Raw genomic sequence first — 21,415 nt, 5'->3', positions numbered from 1 at the left:
TCTCACCATAACACTAGGCTGCGTGATTACGTTCTCGCGCATGCGCAGACACGGCTGCCGGCTTAGGGCTTAATCTGCGCATGCCCAGAGGAGTACTTCTGTCTACTGCCGGAGTTTTGGTGTCAGAATGACGGGGGTCGGAGAGGGGGCTGGGGGCGAGGTGAGTGGTCGCAGCGCGGGGGCCTAACTGACTGTAGGGGCGCAGAGACCCCAGAATGGGAAGTCTGCTGTGGTTTGTGTATTGGCTGAGCTGTACAGCCTGGGACGTCACAGGTGACCTATAGGCAGGGGATCAGTCTTAGTCCAGTGACGTCACCTGCATTGATCATGTGACCTGGCCAAGGTGCAGTACCCCGGACTGCCACCATACAGTGTGGGGCGCTGTACTTGGTAAGTAGTGAATTGCTCTGGATCTTGTGTTGTTTCTGATCTTGTTAGCGGAGGGGAGTCCATGATTTATTTCTGTTTTAGTCTTAGGATAGGCCATAAATATATGATCATTGGGAAAGTGATCACCCAAACAGATCGGCTGCCCGTGCTATATAGTGCATGGAGCTCTGTATACTGTATGGGGGCCAGGCTTCACTCCCATAGATGTCAGTCAGAACTGAGCACCGGCACCCCTGCAGCTCAGCCATGTGTATCCGGCTCTGTGCACTGTATAATACACCTCTGAGCAGCAGATACATGTGAGTTATGGCCTGTCTGACATGTTATATACCGCTGCGGTGAATCCGGTGACTGCGCTGTCAGCTCTGCGACACCATGTACATACACAATGTCAGAGGACATTAAAGGGTCTCTATGTATATATCACACCTAGATACAATATATATACTTGTCATTGTGTAGTCACCGGAACATGAAGTGGCCGTACGATGTGAAGACGGGACCATGGACCAGACTTTGTACTCAGGAGACAGGAGAAAGGAGAAGACCAGCGCCGCCATGACTAGACGGATGTTACACCTCACCCTGAGGATCATCCACCTGCTGACGGGAGAGGTGAGTGTGCGCTCTCTTATCTGTCAGTGGCAGCCATTCCTTGTGTATAGGGTTGAGCGATCCTGTTCGAAAAGATCGGATTTCGATTGGCGATTGAGAAAATTTCACGACCGCCATCAGAATTCCGAACACGATCTTTTTAGGTGGGTTTGAGATCGGTGATTATTTCCCATAATGCTTTGCTACTGGCCAAGCATTGTGGGAAAAGCTAACAATGTTAGCCTTCACACTCATTCTGAGCGGAGTGTATACTCAGTGTGAAGGCTCCGCTGCAGGTCCATAGGAATGAATGGAAGCAGCCGGCACACAGCCTTAACCCCCTGCGCGCCGGCTGCATCCATTCATTCTAATGGGAGAATAGCTAACATCTCTAGTAGCTACTTACCTGCAGAGATAGCTGGTCCGGTGCCCGGTGTTCTCATTCTTCTTCGCCTCGCTGCCCCCGCCTCTCAGGTTAGTGTTAAAGAGCTAGGAAGAAGGCGGGGCTTGTGGCTTAGGAGAGTGTGGGTGGGTACAGGGCGGGGAGATGTGACGTCTCCCCTCCCAGTACCCACCCACACTCTCCTAACCTGGGACGCGGGGGCAGCGAGGTGAAGAAGAACGAGAACACCGGGCAGCCATCTCTGCAGGTAAGTGGACACCAGGTGGGACTAAGTAGCCAGAGGATTAAAAAAAATCCCTACACAGCGCGGATTCTAATAATTAAAGCGTTCACTTGTTATACTCCATGCTGTATAGTAAATAGGATTGTTTTTAAAATCCGATCTCCGATGAGTAAAAAAATTCCATTGACTTGCATTGGGATCGGAATTGGGATCGAGATCGGGTCCGAATGAAAAATGATCGGAAATCGGATTTCAGAATCGATCCTGAAAAGTCAAGATCGGCTCAACCCTACTTGTGTATTGTCATTTATCTGTATTACTAAAGCCTGGCCGAGGTACAATAGGTATATATGTATATAGCTGGAGCCTGATAATTACACTAGAGGATTATGGGATATTATACGTTCTCTCCTTAAGGACACCATTGCCTTTCCATGGACACTGTAAGATGGCCGACGTCTCCCTCAGGATACATAACACCCCCCTGACCCCCATCTATGACCTCTCGCCCACTCACACTGGCCCCATTCCTCTCCTGACATGTCTTCTATGTGTCTGGTATATTCCTCTGATATTGTCTGGTTATTATATCCATTACTCAGGATTATGCTCCACGGAGCGGCGGCCCCCGGGTGACAGAAGGATCGGCCTGCACCCTCAGCCCCATCACCGAATCTCCATCACTGGCCCATCAGAATGAGGAGAAGATCCTGGAACTCCTCAGCAATGTCATAGATGTGCTGAGCGGAGAGGTGAGTGCTGAGTGGAGAGGTGAGTGCTGAGCGAAGAGGTGAGTGCTGAGCGGAGAGGTGAGTGCTGAGCGAAGAGGTGAGTGCTGTGCGGAGAGGTGAGTGCTGTGCGGAGAGGTGAGTGCTGAGCGGAGAAGTGAGTGCTGTGCGGAGAGGTGAGTGCTGAGAGGTGAGTGCTGTGCGGAGAGGTGAGTGCTGTGCGGAGAGGTGAGTGCTGAGCGGAGAGGTGAGTGCTGAGCGGAGAGGTGAGTGCTGAGCGGAGAGGTGAGTGCTGTGCGGAGAGGTGAGTGCTGAGCGGAGAGGTGAGTGCTGAGCGGAGAGGTGAGTGCTGTGTGGAGAGGTGAGTGCTGAGAGGTGAGTGCTGTGCGGAGAGGTGAGTGCTGAGAGGTGAGTGCTGTGCGGAGAGGTGAGTGCTGAGAGGTGAGTGCTGTGCGGAGAGGTGAGTGCTGTGCGGGTGCTGTAGTCCAGTGATGGATAACATGTCATATATTATCCTATGGGACAGAAGACACGCTTCCTCCTCGTCCCTCCAGACTGAATATTCGCTCTGCTGTGGCGTTAGTTTTATAGCGGGGCCCAGGGTAGATCTAGAGCTTTGCTTTTACTATGTTCTTATTTGCTGCCTGACACTGCCCGCTAATGAAGTCCCTTTAATTTGTCACCTTGTTGATCCCCCCCCCCCCCATTGTGATGCTTCCCATGTTCCCCACCACTCCAGTGGTGACATCCCCATGTCCATGTGACCTCACCGGTTACCTCTAGAGCCAGTGATTGGCTGCATTGGTGACATGTTGGGACTTCATTGCTCAAGGCTGGACACAGAGACCAGCAGGGAAACCACAAAGTCTTGGAATGGGCACAGCGACCAGTAAGCCATAGATTTTTTTTTTTATCATTCTGAGTGATTTTTTTCAAACATATGTTTGTTGGCTAGATAACCCATGTAATGACATCCGAATATTTCCTTATATATTTTGTATCTGACCTTCATGTAGGTTTGGACATATCCAATAAGATGCCCACAAGGCTGTGACTCGCCCCGTTGTGAAGGGTCATCAGGTAAGACTACAAGTCACAATACTCACGTCATACACTACATAGTATATATAGTATATAGACTGTGACTACGTACAGCAGATACAGACCATGTGTAAGAGCCTTGGGGATATCCGATATCCTGATTAATATAGCATTTACAGGAACGTTAGAGAAAGTCCTCGGTGGTGCGTAACGTTATGACATACAGACGTAAGTGTCATCACCCTTGTTTCTTTGTGTCACAACAGCATGTGACCTCTGAGGCCCCAAAACGTACCAATAGTATACACTCACCGGCCACTTTATTAGGTACACCATGCTAGTAACGGGTTGGACCCCCTTTTGCCATCAGAACTGCCTCCATTCTTCGTGGCATAGATACAACAAGGTGCTGGAAGCATTCCTCAGAGATTTTGCTCCATATTGACCTGATGGCATCACACAGTTGCAGTCGCAGATTTGTCGGCTGCACATCCATGATGCGAATCTCCCGTTCCACCACATCCCAAAGATGCTCCTCTATTGGATTGAGATCTGGTGACTGTGGAGGCCATTGGAGTACAGTGAACTCATTGTCATGTTCAAGAAACCAGTCTGAGATGATTCCAGCTTTATGACATGGCATTGCATTATCCTGCTGAAAGTAGCCATCAGATGTTGGGTACATTGTGGTCATAAAGGGATGGACATGGTCAGCAACAATACTCAGGTAGGCTTTGGCGTTGCAACGATGCTCAATTGGTACCAAGGGGCCCAAAGAGTGCCAAGAAAATATTCCCCACACCATGATACCACCACCACCAGCCTGAACCGTTACCGATACAAGGCAGGATGGATCCATGCTTTCATGTTGTTGACGCCAAATTCTGACCCTACCATCCGAATGTCGCAGCAGAAATCGAGACTCATCAGACCAGGCAACGTTTTTCCAATCTTCAATTGTCCAATTTCGATGAGCTTGTGCAAATTGTAGCCTCAGTTTCCTGTTCTTAGCTGAAAGGAGTGGCACCCGGTGTGGTCTTCTGCTGCTGTAGCCCATCTGTAGCCTCAAAGTTGGACGTACTGTGCGGCGTTCAGAGATGCTCTTCTGGCTACCTTGGTTGTAACGGGTGGCTATTTGAGTCACTGTTGCCTTTCTATCAGCTGGAACCAGTCTGGCCATTCTCCTCTGACCTCTGGCATCAACAACGCATTTCCGCCCACAGAACTGCCGCTCACTGGATGTTTTTTCTTTTTCGGACCATTCTCTGTAAACCCTAGAGATGGTTGTGCGTGAAAATCCCAGGAGATCAGCAGTTTCTGAAATACTCAGACCAGCCCTTCTGGCACCAACAACCATGCCACGTTCAAAGGCACTCACATCACCTTTCTTCCCCCCCATACTGATGCTCGGTTTGAACTGCAGGAGATTGTCTTGACCATGTCTACATGCCTAAATGCACTGCGTTGCCGCCATGTGATTGGCTGATTAGAAATTAAGTGTTAACGAGCAGTTGGACAGGTGTACCTAATAAAGTGGCCGGTGAGTGTATATTAAAGAAGACCTTTCATGTCTTCATGAAAGTGTGGTTTTATATACCGCCCTGAATTCAGCACAGTATCGCGGTATGTGCGCTGTGCTGGAGATATCGGTGCCATTAGTTTCAGCACCGATATCTCCTCTCTGTCAGAAGGGCGTTCCTCGTAGCTCCATGTTGTCACCGCAGTGAGGAGGAGATCCTTACCGCCCTGCCATGACACTGAGCTATGAGGAACGCCCTTCTGCCAGTGGGGAGATATCGGTGCTGAAACTACCTAACTAATCTCACCTATCTATAGTCTCCATAGGCCGAGGGTACAACTTAGTTCCAACCCTGCAGTTTTTGTTGCTTTGTGATTCGACGTGCAATCTCCCGCCATCAATAATACAAAGTTATATAATTCCTCTTATTTTCTACAGATTACACAGCCAACACGAGTAACCCAGAAGACCTGCCCGTTACCGAAACTTCCCCCCCAACAAACATGTCAGGAGATGTTGAAGAACGAACCGTAGAGATCACACCGTGCGGGAAAAACAACAGGACAGATCGAGATGTTTCAACCAAATGCGCTCCGACCAAATCCTTTCCCACTGAGGTGAACGAAAAATACTCGAATGAGACGGCAAAAGCGGCGACAAGTAAATCCACGCAGACTGAATATACTGCTACGTGTCTGCTGGTCTGTGGTAGCGAGGGTAACGTCACGAAAAAACAATCTTCAAGCAATAAAGTCGAGGCCGGCTCTAAAAGCCGTGAAGGAACGTCTTGTCCCACCTTGTGCTCTGAAACGTTTTCTAGCGACTCTGAACTTCTTGAGCATCAGTCGGAGCACAAGGAGAAGGCGATGGCCTGCACCGCGTGCGGAAAACACTTCTCTTGCAGATCCCACCTGCTGAGACATCAGAAGATCCACAGCGGGGAGAAGATGTTCTTGTGTTCCGAGTGCGGCAAATGTTTCACCCTCAGATCTGCTCTCTTGAGGCACCAGATGATCCACACCGGAGAGAAGCCGTTTGCCTGTTCCGTCTGTGGGAAGCGTTTCAATCAGCGCTCTCACTATGCGCGGCACCAGCTGCGCCATTCTGGAAAGAAGCCGTTTTCTTGTCCCGAATGTGGGAAGAGATTCATTCAGAAGTCCGATCTTGTCAAGCATCAGGGGGCTCACAAGGACAAAGGTCTGACGTGTCCCACATGCGGGAAACAGTTTTGCTCGAATGTTTTCCTTGTCAGACACCAGAGCAGTCACTCGGACGTGAGCAAGGCCGTGTGCCCCGATTGTGGCAAGTGTTTCACCCAGAAATCTGCTCTGGTTGTGCATCGGAGAATACACACCGGAGAGAAGCCCTTCTCCTGCTCCGACTGCGGAAAGGTGTTCAACCGCAATTCTCTGCTAGTGAGACATCAAAGGATTCACACGGGTGAAAAACCGTTCTCGTGTCCGTACTGCGGGAAAAGCTTCACACGGACGACGAATCTGATCATCCATCAGAGGACGCACACGGGGGAAAGACCGTTCTCCTGCACAGGCTGTGCGAAGATCTTCAGTAGCAATGCCACTCTTATCAAACATCAGAAGATCCACACGCTGGATAAAGATCTTCTGAGACCTGACGCCATCAGACAAAATAAATACTGATGAGCTTCTCTCCTCAGCCGTACAAATGAGTGAAGCCGCCATATACAGATCTGAGTCAAAAATGATCCCGTTCCGGCCAATGTGTCCGATCAGCGCTTTCCATAGGCGCTCGCTCTCTCTCCAGGAGGTTTCATCGCGTTACGTAGGTTTATTTGTGACATAAAACGACTTCTGGGGTCACGCTGTTTCTGCATCTCAACCAAGGTGAAGTTCCTTCGACTCTGTACTGGAGGCCTTATAAATCCTATTAATATTATAAATGTGAAAGTTTGTGTGTTTGGATGTTTGTTCCTCAATCACAGCCAAACGGCTGAATGGATTTTGTTGAAATTTCACACACATCGACATATTTCCCAGGAAGGGGTAATAGGCTACTTTAAATGTGGGTTACTCACCCCAAATCGCCACTGCGACCCTCCAAAGTTCTCTCCGGCTCTGCTGTAGGTGCTGGCATTCTGCCAGCACAGGTCTTTCCACGCACCTCCTATTGGTGCATGGCAGGGTGTGGGTGGGCTAGGGAGCCAGCGCTGCAGCACCATACGTTGCCGGCAAAGTGTGGGCGGGCCGATTAACCGGGAAGATCGTAGTCAACATGGCGGCAGCCCACATGCTCCAGCTGCTGCTGCCATCCCAGGCCGCCTACACACTGCCGGCATGTTGGCCGGCTACACAGGACCGGCAGATGTTGCGGACTACACACCGCACACAAGGTGAGTCCAACGGGGTGGGGGGTGGCCGGTGTCCGCAACGATCGTCTCCATTAACCCTAACGCCGCCTCAGTCACAGCTGACCTGTCCTGATGTCCTCTGCCGGTGCGTGGGTGCTGCGCTGCTCCTTCTCCGCTATGTTCCTTCTCCGCATCGGCACCCGGACCAAGCTCCGGGGCCGGCGTCATGTTCCTATGCCAGCCGGGAGCCTTGCGCAGGGTCCCCGTCCTGTCGGTCTTTTGCTCCTACTGCAGCCTAGGCTACATAACCTGCAATAGAAGCGCTGGTATAGCATAGCATAAAACCGGCGCTTCTACTGCAGGCTACGTGCCATAGGCTGCACTAGGAGCGAAAGACCGACAGCCCGGGGACCCTGCGCACGGCTCCCGGCTGCCATAGGAACATGACGCCGGCTCCGGAGCTTGGTCCAGGTGCCGACGCGGAGAAGGAATATAGCAGGGAAAGAGCGGCGCCCACGCACCAGCAGAGGACATCAGGACAGGTCAGCTTGCTCCGGGTGCAGGCGCGGAACACGAACATAGCAGTGCAGGCAGAGGAAATGCCGTCTTAGTCAGCTGTGCTGCGGGAACAAGGATCGCCGGCTTGCTTAAGGGGGAGAGGGGTGGTGAGGCATGGGTGATTGGTGGGGGGGGTTGCTGGTTTGGGGGGGTTGCTGGTTTGGGGGAGGTGGTGGGGGTTAGAGAGGGGGTCGGGTTTCACACCAGAGGGCAGAAGGCAAGGGGGGGGGGGACCAAGGTCACGGGTGGGTGGTGCTGGGGGGAAGAGGTAGATGTAGGAGGTGACTGTAACTCTAAACGGGGAAAGGGGGACGTGGGTGGGGGGTAAGGGGAGGGCCAGAGGTGCAGCAGCGGGGCCGTGGGATCCTGGCCCACGACGCTGTCGGAGGCGACTGCGCTGGATGCAAGGAAAGGGCCATGGGGGGCCACGGGCCGCGCTGCAGGTGGATCGCGCAAGGCTGAGGGGACAGCGGACGAAGTGGCGGGCTATAGCTAGTGGTTAATAAATATAATAAATGGCTGCCCCCCACCCAGAAGACGAGCCACTTGTAATGATTCGGTTTTTGTGGTCTGAAGATTTGTCTGGTGGTGAAATTTATGGAAGACTTGGTGATAAATAAGATGAAATGAATGAATAGAGAAGTTCGAGCTCACGCCAATGTCAGCCATGAAGGAGCCGAACCAGGTCCATGAACCGATTGTGTAGGATAGAGTTCGGTTCTTCTCAAACTTTTAAGACTTGGGCCATACCAATCAAGTGTGACGTCGGGGCCTCACCAGCGCGTCAAAAATACTATCAAGCAGTGCCAAATATAAGCCACCGTGCACCTCACGTAACACCAAACACCACATTGCCTGAGACCTCAGCGGTGCCAAATACCACCAGCCAGCGGAAAATACCTCCCCAGACCTACCAAACCCCACCGTGCAGCACAAACGACCTCCACAGGACAGAATCACGGGTACAATGGTAGGTAGTCTCCCCTTTCCACTTCCAACCCATTGGCAGCAGCACTGTCCCCAAATAAACCCTTCCCTGACGCCACGACTCCCACAATGCCTGGCACCGATGCATCAGAGAAGAGCCGCCGACCTCCAGGGCAAGTCTCCGCTGCCGATACCTCCAGATGAGAAGCTGCAGACTGTGAGGGGGGGACGAACTGCCCCCGTGGGAAGGACCTAGGGATCTGGGAGAGAGCACGAGACTGGCGGTTTCCTTACAGCCCCCACTATGTGGCAGAGCCCGGAGCGTTACAAGTGGCTGAGGCCCAATGAGAAAAATTCTACAGCCGGAGTTCTGGTCATTTTTGCCAATCTCTCCTATGTGTCATACACCCCTCCCCCCCCCCTCGTTAAAAAAAAAACAAAAACAGAAACTTTATGACTTATATTTCTGAAAAATTTTTGAATAAAACTTTTTCCATAACACATTGAATGTTATTTACTTTGTGTGACTTCTTGGATATTACCGGAAGTAGTTACATAAGGGGGTGCAGGCCGTCACTATGAGACCCCCGTCAGGTATTATATAAGGGGGTGCAGGCCGTCACTATGAGACCCCCGTCAGGTATTATATAAGGGGGTGCAGGCCGTCACTATGAGACCCCCGTCAGGTATTATATAAGGGGGTGCAGGCCGTCACTATGAGACCCCCGTCAGGTATTATATAAGGGGGTGCAGGCTGTCACTATGAGACCCCGTCAGGTATTACATAAGGGGGTGCAGGCTGTCACTATGAGACCCCCGTCAGGTATTATATAAGGGGGTGCAGGCTGTCACTATGAGACCCCCGTCTGGTATTATATAAGGGGGTGCAGGCCGTCACTATGAGACCCCCGTCAGGTATTATATAAGGGGGTGCAGGCCGTCACTATGAGACCCCCGTCAGGTATTATATAAGGGGGTGCAGGCCGTCACTATGAGACCCCCGTCAGGTATTATATAAGGGGGTGCAGGCTGTCACTATGAGACCCCCGTCAGGTATTATATAAGGGGGTGCAGGCCGTCACTATGAGACCCCCGTCAGGTATTATATAAGGGGGTGCAGGCTGTCACTATGAGACCCCCGTCAGGTATTATATAAGGGGGTGCAGGCCGTCACTATGAGACCCCCGTCAGGTATTATATAAGGGGGTGCAGGCCGTCACTATGAGACCCCCGTCAGGTATTATATAAGGGGGTGCAGGCCGTCACTATGAGACCCCCGTCAGGTATTATATAAGGGGGTGCAGGCCGTCACTATGAGACCCCCGTCAGGTATTATATAAGGGGGTGCAGGCCGTCACTATGAGACCCCCGTCTGGTATTATATAAGGGGGTGCAGGCCGTCACTATGAGACCCCCGTCAGGTATTATATAAGGGGGTGCAGGCCGTCACTATGAGACCCCGTCAGGTATTACATAAGGGGGTGCAGGCCGTCACTATGAGACCCCCGTCAGGTATTACATAAGGGGGTGCAGGCCGTCACTATGAGACCCCCGTCAGGTATTATATAAGGGGGTGCAGGCTGTCACTATGAGACCCCCGTCAGGTATTATATAAGGGGGTGCAGGCCGTCACTATGAGACCCCCGTCAGGTATTATATAAGGGGGTGCAGGCCGTCACTATGAGACCCCCGTCAGGTATTATATAAGGGGGTGCAGGCCGTCACTATGAGACCCCCGTCTGGTATTATATAAGGGGGTGCAGGCCGTCACTATGAGACCCCCGTCAGGTATTATATAAGGGGGTGCAGGCTGTCACTATGAGACCCCCGTCAGGTATTATATAAGGGGGTGCAGGCTGTCACTATGAGACCCCCGTCAGGTATTATATAAGGGGGTGCAGGCTGTCACTATGAGACCCCCGTCAGGTATTATATAAGGGGGTGCAGGCCGTCACTATGAGACCCCCGTCAGGTATTATATAAGGGGGTGCAGGCTGTCACTATGAGACCCCCGTCAGGTATTATATAAGGGGGTGCAGGCTGTCACTATGAGACCCCCGTTAGGTATTATATAAGGGGGTGCAGGCCGTCACTATGAGACCCCCGTCAGGTATTATATAAGGGGGTGCAGGCTGTCACTATGAGACCCCCGTCAGGTATTATATAAGGGGGTGCAGGCCGTCACTATGAGACCCCCGTCAGGTATTATATAAGGGGGTGCAGGCCGTCACTATGAGACCCCCGTCAGGTATTATATAAGGGGGTGCAGGCTGTCACTATGAGACCCCCGTTAGGTATTATATAAGGGGGTGCAGGCTGTCACTATGAGACCCCCGTCAGGTATTATATAAGGGGGTGCAGGCTGTCACTATGAGACCCCCGTCAGGTATTATATAAGGGGGTGCAGGCCGTCACTATGAGACCCCCGTCAGGTATTATATAAGGGGGTGCAGGCTGTCACTGCCTCTCCGCCTCCCCCCCTTTGCCCCTCCGCCTCCCCCCCCTTTGCCCCTCCGTCTCCCCCCCCTTTGCCCCTCCGTCTCTCCCCTCCCCCTCCGTGTTTCCCCCCCGGTCTCTCCCTTCTCCCGTTCCCTCCGCCGGTCCCGTCCCGTCCCGTCCCCGGTGTCACGCGCTGATACATGACGAGCGGTTCAGTGTTGGGCGCGCGCCCCCGGCGGCCGCCGCTGCTCCCGCGCACGCGCACTGCTCTGATCCCTCCTCCCCTGGACCCCGGGGCCAGATTGACTAAACAAAGGCTGCAGGTCAGTGATGGCTCCTGCACATCCCCTGTAATGTGACTGCACTGAGGTGAGTGTCCTGCTCATGTGTGTCCTGCTCATGTGTGTCCTCCTCATGTGTGTCCTCCTCATGTGTGTCCTGCTGCTGCTCCATCATGTCCTCACGTGTAATCCATGGATGCTCCATCCTATTCTCATTGCTGTTTGTGTGTGTATTTAGGACAAATAAAGTTATGGTGTTGTGATTTGGTGACAAGGGTCATTTATCGCTCCGTACGCAGCCGCTGATGGTGGCCGCACATTGCTGATGTGAACATGGTGCAATTTCTTTGGCGTTTTACTGAAGAGCTGTCACCGCCATCGTATGTATGTCACCTTGTCATGTAATACAGGTGCACGTGGTGCGTCACATCCTGGCGATGGCGGAGCGTCACTTAAAGGGGGGTCTATCAAATGCACCCATACTGATGGGTCGGGGTCACCTGCATGTCCGTGTTTCCCTCTTCAATTGCTGCCCACGTTGCCAATGCATGACTGTTTCGTTAATATGTAAATTAGATCTTTATGGCAATGACAACGCCCTTGTTGCACCAAATAGCTCATTTGCATATTGACATGGTGGTTACCAATATGTTATTCCTGGTGTATGGCATGGCTCTGCTGCAGAAAAGTAAACAAAGACCAATGGGGGCCACCAGATCTGACAGCTGAGTGATGGCTGCTTTGTTATTTTTCACCATGTTCGGGAGGTTCTTGCATTTTTTTGACCCTCTGACAACCCTTTCGGGTGTCACATTGGAACCTAAACATGGTGTCAGCTTGTAATAAATAGATACAAAGCCGGTTCTTGACATTATTTGGACATGACCTGTTTTCTGTGTGTTTTAGTACCTGCAGCCTGGAGCAGAAGCCGTGTGCAATGGAGGACAAGGCTCTGGACCAAATGTCCGGGCGCATCCTGAGCCTTACAATGGAGATAATCGGACTCCTGACCGGAGAGGTGAGTACAATTGCTTATAGCTCTGGTCCTGGTGTCTTAGGACTGGTTCACATCTGTGTTCGGGGAGTCCACATGGAGAGGACACAAATGGAGCCCAAGTGACCCCGATGACTAGAATGTGGTCAGCTGCAGAGGCCACAGAGGTGGATTATATTTAAAGGGATTCTACCATTAAAGCAGGTTTTTTTCTAATGACCACGTCGGAATAGCCTTAAGAAAGGTTATTCGTCTCCTACCTTTTGATGTGGTCTCTGCCGCGCCGCTCATCTGAAATACCGATTTTTTTCCAGTATGCTAATGAGTGTCCGGCAGCAATGAGGGCGGACATCGATGGAGGCGTCCCCACTTCTGCCGGAACTGGGCAATTCCTGATCTGCCTCCTCCCCTTTTGTGTCCTCTTCTTTCGTCATCATCGCAGTCGGCTCTGGCAGCGAGACCCTGTTAGAGCCAACTGCGCATGCTGGCTGGCGGCCATATTTGCGAGGTCACAATTGCGCGCATGCGCAGTACGCGCCGCAAAGTATTTGCCAAATAGAATGTACTGCGCATGCTCCGTAAGGTCCGAACAGCCCTCCGATGCGCGAGTGAACTCATCCAGGCATCTGCGGCCATATTTGCGAGGCCGCAATTGCGCGCATGCGCAGTACGCTCCGCAAAGTATTAGCCGAACAGAGTGTACTGCGCATGCTCAGTAAGGTCCGAACAGCCCTCCGATGCGCGAGTGAACTCATCCAGGCATCTGCGGCCATATTTGCGAGGCCGCAATTGTGCGCATGCGCAGTATGCTCTGCGAAGTATTTGCCGAACAGAGTGTACAGCGCATGCTCAGTAAGGTCCGTACAGCCTTCCGACACACTAGTGAACTCAACCAGGCATCGGAGGACTGTACGGACCTTACTGAGCATGCGCAGTACACTCTGTTCAGCAAATACTTCACGGAGCGTACTGCGCATGCGCGCAATTGCGGTCTTGCAAATATGGCCACTGGCCGGCTTGCGCAGTTGGCTCTAACAGGGTGTCGCTGCCAGAGCCAACTGCGCATGCGTCACCCATGATGACGAAAGAAGAGGAAGGGGAGGAGGCAGATCAGGAAGAAGGCGTGGCTGGATTGCCACGTATGAGCGCTGGGGCCCGCCCTCATTGCTGCCGGACACTCATTAGCATACCGGGAAAAACCGGTATTTCGTAAACCCAGTGCTAGTCACTTGCAAGGACTGACTCCTCTATATGGCGGCACCTTAGTGCCGAGGGCGTCATGTATTTTGATGCATGCACATGGGTATATCCAGCTACAATGACACTTTGGTGCTGATTTTTACGGCTCCGCTGGGGGTCATTTTTGGCTGCATATAATTTGTTGCGATTTCATCCATGTGTCTGGTGCTGAACATCCGGAATCCCCTTATAGCAAGGCAAAAAAAAGATGCAAACTGACCTGCTCTTTTCCTCACTGATACACGTGTGCCTGTTTTAATAAGTAGGAATATACCGTGGTCAAGAAATCTAGCGACATCTTGAGCAACATGGCCGACATCATGGATCCTCGACCTTCTTCGTATGAGAGAGACAACGACAAGAAAATCTTAGAAGTAACTTACAAGATCATTCAGCTGCTGACTGGAGAGGTGAGCGCTCCTTGGGCACATCGACTCCCATTATTCCGTGGTATCGCTCCGTGGTTGATCCAGAAAGGTGACTGCGGTTCTGTTATATTCCAGGTCCCTCTGAAGAGTGGAGATATAGCGGTGTATCTTACTACAGAAGAGTGGCAGTATTATAAAGAGCATGAAGAGTTGTATAATAGCCCAGCAATGGCGTCGCCAAGGTCTCTCCGACTGCAGCGTAAGTGGGATATTCTACTACAGTCTTTGTACACTGGTTGGGTTGTGGACACTTAGGTTAATCCATCACCTGCTAAGTGGCGGCAGCCATCTTGGAAACAAGTCATTGTGTAAGCGAGCAGTGTTGTACGCACTTCTCTTAGTCACAGAGGTTGGACCTCCACCACTCGGACACTCATCACATATCCTACCAGTCTGAAAACCTCTTTGAGATAAAATCCATTAAAATGTCTTCACTTCTTCCATAGCGGGTGGTTCTTCCTAAGTAACATGCCTTAAAGGGATCCTATCATACAACCCCTTTTTTTTGTGAGTAACATGTCGGAATAGCCTTAAGAAACAGTATTCTTCTCCTACCTTTCGTTGTCTTCTCTGCACCGCCGTCACATAGGAATCCCGGTTCTTGTCATTATGCATATGAGTTCTCTCACAGCAATGGGGGCGTCCCCAATGCTGCGAAAGAACTCTCTCCAGCGCCACCTCCATCTTCGTCAGCAGCGTCCTTTTCATCCTCTTCTTCCGGCGGTGGTTTGTAACTTCTAGGCCTCAGGCCTTGAGCAGAGCAGACTGGGCATGCCCACAGGCCACAAGAAAATGGCTGCTTACAATACTGTGCAAGCGGCCATTTTCTCATGGCTTGTGGGCATGCGCAGTCTGCTCTGCCCGAGGCCTAGACGTTACAAGCCACCGCCGGCAGAAGAGGACGCTGCTGATGAAGATGGAGGCGGCGCTGGAGAGAGTTCTCTCGCAGAATTGGGGACGCCCCTAGTGTTGTTTGAGCGCTGGGGCCCGCCCGCCCCCCCCCCAATGCTGCGAGAGAACTCTCTCCAACGCCGCCTCCATCTTTGTCAGCAGCGTCCTTTTCATCCTCTTCTTCCGGCGGTGGCTTGTAACTTCTAGGCCTCGGGCCTTGGGCAGAGCAGATTGGGCATGCCCACAGGCCACGAGAAAATGGCCGCTTACAATACTGTGCAAGCGGCCATTTTCTCATGGCTTGTGGGAATGTGTAGTCTGCTCTGCCCGAGGCCTAGAAGTTACAAGCCACCGCCGGAAAGAGAGGATGAAGATGGAGGCGGCGCTGGAGAGAGTTCTCTCGCAGCATTGGGGACGCCCCCAGTGCTGTTTGAGCACTGAGGCCCGCCTCCAGTACTGTGAGAGAACTCATTTGCATGCCGACGAAAACTGGGATTCCTACAGAACGGCGGCGCGGAGAAGACAACAAAAGGTAGGAGAAGAATAGCCTTTCTTAAGGCTATTCCAACGTGGTACTTAGAAAAGGGTTTGTATGATAGGATCCCTTTAATTGAGTGATCAGGAGGATAGGCTTCTGAACAATGGAGTAATATATCATTGAATACCATTACCCTAAAATAAAATGATCCTATTTTCAGGTCGAGCAGAACTCAAGGACACAGCCCCTAAGAAACCCGAGACGTCAAAGGTGACACCGCGAAAGAAGCGAAAATACGTGAGGAGAAAAGTCAAGGCCTCGTCCTCCTGTTGTAAGATAAACGGACGGGATGAAGAGTGGCGCGTGCCGGAAGAGTATACATCCGACGCCAGTGGCAACCATATCATGGCTAACAGCGACGACGATGAAATCTATGACCGCTTCTTTGTGGTAAAATGTAGAGAATGCGGCAAAATGTGCCAGAACAAGGCGGCCTACATCTCCCACCAAAAGACCCACACCCGGGTGTTCAGGTGTAACATCTGCGCTAGCTTCTTCCCTCACAAGCTGCTTCTTCTTCAGCACCAAAGGAGCCATGTTGAATCCAAGCCGTACTCCTGCCTCGACTGCGGGAAGCGATTTCCCCGCCTCGTTAACCTGGAAACGCATCAGCGCGTGCACAGCGGCGAGAAGCCATTCCAGTGTTCGGAATGTGACAAAGGCTTCTCCTGTGAGGCGAACCTTCAGAAACACCAGAGAATTCACACGGGGGAGAAGCCCTTCACCTGCACCGAGTGTGGAAAGTCCTTTGTCAAGAGCTCGCACCTGTCCCGACACAAGCGCATTCACACCGGCGAGAAACCCTTCCTGTGCACCGAATGCGGAAAGCGCTTCACCAACAAGGAAAACCTGGTGACGCATAAGAGGTTCCACACCGGAGAGAAGCCCTTCCCGTGCGGGGAATGCGGCAAAAGCTTCAAGTTCAAGTCCCATCTTCTGGTTCATCAGAGGACTCACACCGGGGAGAGGCCGTTCTCCTGCGCGTACTGTGACCGCCGCTTCATTGAGAGGTCGCATCTGGTCAAACACCAGCGATCCCACACCGGGGAGAGGCCGTATTCCTGCAAGCACTGCGGCAAAAGCTTCGCCCGCAGCTCGCATTGCGTAAACCACGAAAAGACGCATATGAGGGAGAAAAAGTTTCCGTGCCCCGATTGCGGGAAATGCTTTGGACTAAAGAGTCAACTGAGGAAGCATTGGAAGTCGCATTGAGGGACAGAGCCACAAAACGGAGGCAAAATCGGACCATAGACAGTATTGCAGTTGTCATTTTTTTTTTTTGTCCTAGGGGGCAGCGTTTACATAGTGACGGTAGAATAAGTGTATTCTATCGCATATATTCAGGACAGTGCTGGAATGGGGAGTGAGCGGGGATGGCTCGGAGCACTTGTCCCTATTCCCGGGGAGAGGTTATTTATTTGACTGTTTTTGGGATTTTTTTTTCTTTTTAAAGGGATTCTACTATTAAACTACTTTTTTTTCTAATAAACACGTCGGAATAGCCTTAAGAAAGGCTATTCGTCTCCTACCTTTAGACGTGGTCTCCGCCGCGCCGTTCCGTAGAAATACCGGTTTTAACCGGTATGCAAATGAGCTCTCCGCAGCAATGAGGGCGGGCCCCAGCGCTGAAAGGCCGATGAGCGCATCCCCATTGCTGCCCAGAGCTCTTTCCTGCGCCGCCTCCTTCTGCAGCAACTCCGCCTCTTCTGGCTTCTCTTGCTCTTGTAGTTCTATACACAAGCATAGAGAGGCCACCCCAAAATGGCCACCGGCTCCTGTATTGAACTGCAAGAGCGGCTACCCAAAAATGGCTGCCGGCTGGCTCCTGTATTGAACTGCAAGAGCGGCTACCCCAAAATGGCCACCGGCTGGCTCCTGTATTGAACTGCAAGAGCGGCTTCCCAAAAATGGCCGCCGGCTGGCTCCTGTATTGAACTGCAAGAGCGGCTACCCAAAAATGGCCGCCGGCTTCTGTATTGAACTGCAAGAGCGGCTACCCAAAAATGGCTGCCGGCTGGCGTCCATTTTTGTGTAGCCGCTCTTGCAGTTCAATACAGGAGCCGGCGGCCATTTTGGGGTGGCCTCTCTATGCTTGTGTATAGAACTACAAGAGCAAGAGAAGCCAGAAGAGGCGGAGTTGCTGCAGAAGAAGGAGGCGGCGCAGGAAAGAGCTCTGGGCAGCAATGGGGACGCGCTCATCGGTGTTTCAGCGCTGGGGCCCGCCCTCATTGCTGCGGAGAGCTCATTTGCATACCGGTTAAAATTGGTATTTCTACGGAACGGCACAACGGAGACCATGTCTAAAGGTAGGAGACGAATAGCCTTTCTTAAGGCTATTCCGACGTGGTCATTAGAAAAAAAGGTAGTTTAATGGTAGAATCCCTTTAAGCGTCCTCCAATGTTGAGCTGGTCTAGACAATAGATTAATGTCGCCTAAGCCACAAGACAACTTTGTAGGTGCCCTGACTTTTTTTTGTTGGAGGCAAAGATGGCCAATCCTTTGGTTCATGGGGCAGCCCAGTCGCCACCAGAGGTATCAGGCAGTGAATCGATGCAGTATAGTCACCTGGCGCCAGGACATTGGAGGACACTTTTACTCCCTACTATTTATATGATGACATGAATGACACTAGAGAAGGTCAATGCTTTTGTGTAACGTCTTTTGTAACATGTCGTTCACAGTAAACTTCCTTGTGACATCCGGTAGTCTGCCATTGTATTACCCGATCATCCGAAATCACATGATCTGTTGTAGGAATCGGCCTTGCCATCAGATAACCTCTTGGGTCTTATGAATGGCAGATGGAAAGTGCACTTACCTTAAACCTACCTTGGGAAGAATATGCAAATCTGTCTTCCCTGATGTAATTAGGAAGTCAGCTGCTGCCTCAGTGTTGCAAACCAATAGAGGGCGCTCACTGGAAAATGCAAGCCTGTCTTCCCTGATGTAAATAGGAAGACAGAATCTCAGTGATATGGCCCAATAATGGCTGCTCCCTTTCGCATCATGCTCGACCTTCCAAGAGGCCTTTGTTTTGCAATGAGGCTGGGATTATTACCAGGTATAGTCTCTCAACTGAGGACGGCCGTTTCGATGTTATTGCATCTCGTCAGCCCGGTGTAGAGAAGACTAACCTGGTAGAGGTGAGAGGCTTAGACAGGTTTAGGGGGATATCGTCACTCCTTGGGGAGAGACCACCATATAGGTGTGTGGAGACTTATTAAGCCTTCAGCACTCCACTGTGCAAGGGACCATGGGAAGAATATGCAAATCTGTCTTCCATGATGCAATTAGGAAGTCAGGTGCCTCAGTGTTGCATACCAATAGAGGGCGCTCACTGGAATGTGCAAGCCTGTCTTCCCTGATGTAATTAGGAAGACAGAATTCCAGTGAAATAACCCAATAAAGGTTGCTCCCTTTAACATCATGCCCGACCTTCCAAGAGGCCTTTGTTTTGCAATGATGCTCAACCGAGGATGGCCGTTTCGATGTTATTGCATCTCGTCAACCCAGTATAGAGAAGACTAACCTGGTAGAGGTGAGAGGCTTAGACAGGTTTAGGGGGAGATCGTCACTCCTTTGGGGAGAGACCACCATTTAGGTGTGTGGAGACTTATTAAGCCTTTAGCACTCTCCTCAAAGAGTGACGATATCCCCCTAACTCTGTCTAAGCCTCTCACCTCTACCAGGTTAGTCTTCTCTACACCAGGCTGACGAGATGCAATAACATCGAAACAGCCGTCCTCGGTTGAGAGACTATACCTGGTAATAATCCCAGCATCATAGGAAAACAAAGGCTTCTTGGAAGGTTGGGCATGATGCTAAAGGGAGCAGCCTCTATTGGGCCATATCACTGAGGTTCTGTCTTCCTAATTACATCAGGGAAGACAGGCTTGCACATTCCAGTGAGCGCCCTCTATTGGTTTGCAATACTGAGGCACCTGACTTCCTAATTACATCATGGAAGACAGATTTGCATATTCTTCCCATGGTCCTTTGCACAGTGGAGTGCTAAAGACTTAATAAGTCTCCACACACCTAAATGGTGGTCTCTTCCCAAGGAGTGACGATATCCCCCTAACCATAAACCTACCTGGCATCGAAATTTTGTAACACCTTCCAAATATAGTTGAGTGCTGTGTATTGGTTCCAGTACGTGCATCATTTTTTGTTTTTTTCCACCGCTGGGGAAAGGGGGTGCCAGTGGTGGATCCATGGAGGTCCGACACCTCCAGATTAGCTGTTTGTAGTGGCACAAGCCATGTGATGTCACATGGCCTGATCGGATCTCAGTCCCATTCCCATTTACGGCACTGGTGGTCCGCTCTTTACTACAAAATCGGTAACAAAATAAACTCATCCAGACCGTCCAGTCTACAACATGGCGTCTGTTTTATTTTAACTGTTCTCATCAGAGTCATACATGATACAGCCACATAGCATCATATAGTACTGCATGTGTAGCCTATAACATAATACATACACACGTCTACCTTATATATGGAAACATGTGACACGTTATCCCTGAGCTCACAGTGACACTGATAGCAGGCTCAGTCAATAGATGTATTCCCCTAGTGGGCCCTGAGCCAGGTGGGGCCCCATCTCGCCCTGGCATGATACAGAACACTCCGTATACTTCATACAGATACCCATCGTACGGGATCTCACCAGGCTAGGTATGAATATATTTATATACTGCAGACACATTGGTTAGCTGAGATGTCATGTAGGTCACCAGACAGTATCCCTCATCCCAGGGCGCCATCACCAATTGTCTTGCGACATCTTGCTCACAGACGTAATGGGGCCTTAAGTCAAGGCAAGAGCCAGGCATCGGACCCCAGACCAGAAACAGTCAGCAAGCGGCTACTACGAAGAAGTAATATTTGTATGTAGCAGTATAGGGGGCCCCGGGGATGGATTGTACTCAGGGTCGGACTGGCCCACCGGATTATCGGGGAATCGCCCGGTAGGCCCCGAGCCTCAACTATTAGTACTTGCTATTAGTACTTCGAGACCTGCACATATTAAGAGGAGGCAGCGTCCCTCTTCTCCTGCTAGTGAGGAGCCCAGGAGGCGGAGCTAATCGCTGTGCAGCCCTAGAGGCGGAGCTAATCGCTGTGCAGCATAAGAGTGCTGCCCGGACCCTGCAAAGAAGAGGAGGAGGAGAGGAAGCTCCGTACTGCAAAGTGAAAGTAAAATCCACCAGGTAAATGCTGGAGGGGGGGGGGGGTTACTATTCCTATTAATATCAGGCATTTGGGGTTAATAATTTAGTGTTAGTAACTCCATGTATCTCACATTGCTAGCAATTAACCCCATCATGTCCCTCACATTAACCCCTGTGTGCCCCATATTAGGGTTACTGATATTTGACATATATGGAGGTAATAATAAAGTGCCCTAATACTGTTTAATGTAATAATCATTACCTCCATATGTCTCATATATCAGTAACTCTTATGTGAGACACACAGGGGGTTAATGTGAGGGACATGATAGGGTTAACTCAGTGGCGTAACTAGGAATGGCGGGGCCCCGGGGCGAACTTTTGACATGGACCCCGACCGACACCAAAGACCTCGACCGACCCCTCCTATGCATTTCTACGCGTTCTATTATCCCCCATAGTGGCCCCTGCACACAGTATTATCCCCATAGTGGCCCCTGCACACAGTATTATCCCCCATAGTGGCCCCTGCACACAGTATTATGTCCCATAGTGACCCCTGCACACAGTATTATGTCCCATAGTGGCCCCTGCGCACAGTATTATGTCCCATAGTGGCCCCTGCACACAGTATTATCCCCCATAGTGGCCCCTGCACACAGTATTATCCCCCATAGTGGCCCCTGCACACAGTATTATGTCCCATAGTGACCCCTGCATAC

General features: G+C 51.2%; 1 protein-coding gene across 1 annotated transcript; it reads left to right on the top strand.

The window, feature by feature from the left end:
* The first annotated feature begins 90 nt into the window (after positions 1–90).
* On the top strand, positions 91–16,731 carry LOC142219236 (uncharacterized). The gene is made up of 11 exons (XM_075288183.1): positions 91–160; positions 853–1,005; positions 2,213–2,362; positions 3,355–3,418; positions 5,337–6,550; positions 7,058–7,266; positions 11,454–11,471; positions 12,336–12,447; positions 13,929–14,072; positions 14,166–14,289; positions 15,680–16,731. The coding sequence occupies exons 1-11, from the start codon at positions 128–130 to the stop codon at positions 16,729–16,731; spliced, it is 3,273 nt and encodes a 1,090-aa protein (XP_075144284.1). The 5' UTR covers positions 91–127.
* The last annotated feature ends 4,684 nt before the right edge of the window (positions 16,732–21,415 follow it).

This window comes from Leptodactylus fuscus, chromosome 10 (assembly GCF_031893055.1).
Source record: "Leptodactylus fuscus isolate aLepFus1 chromosome 10, aLepFus1.hap2, whole genome shotgun sequence".
NCBI lineage: Eukaryota > Metazoa > Chordata > Amphibia > Anura > Leptodactylidae > Leptodactylus > Leptodactylus fuscus.
The sequence above is the reverse complement of the archived record's forward strand: the minus strand, read 5'-3'. Positions and strand labels throughout refer to the sequence as shown.

Coding starts and splice junctions, on each gene's coding strand:
- LOC142219236 (XM_075288183.1), top strand. CDS start 128: ATGACGGGGGTCGGAGAGGGGGCTGGGGGCGAG. Junction 2,363..3,354: donor TAGATGTGCTGAGCGGAGAG/GTGAGTGCTGAG, acceptor ACCTTCATGTAG/GTTTGGACATATCCAATAAG. Junction 14,290..15,679: donor AAGGTCTCTCCGACTGCAGC/GTAAGTGGGATA, acceptor TCCTATTTTCAG/GTCGAGCAGAACTCAAGGAC.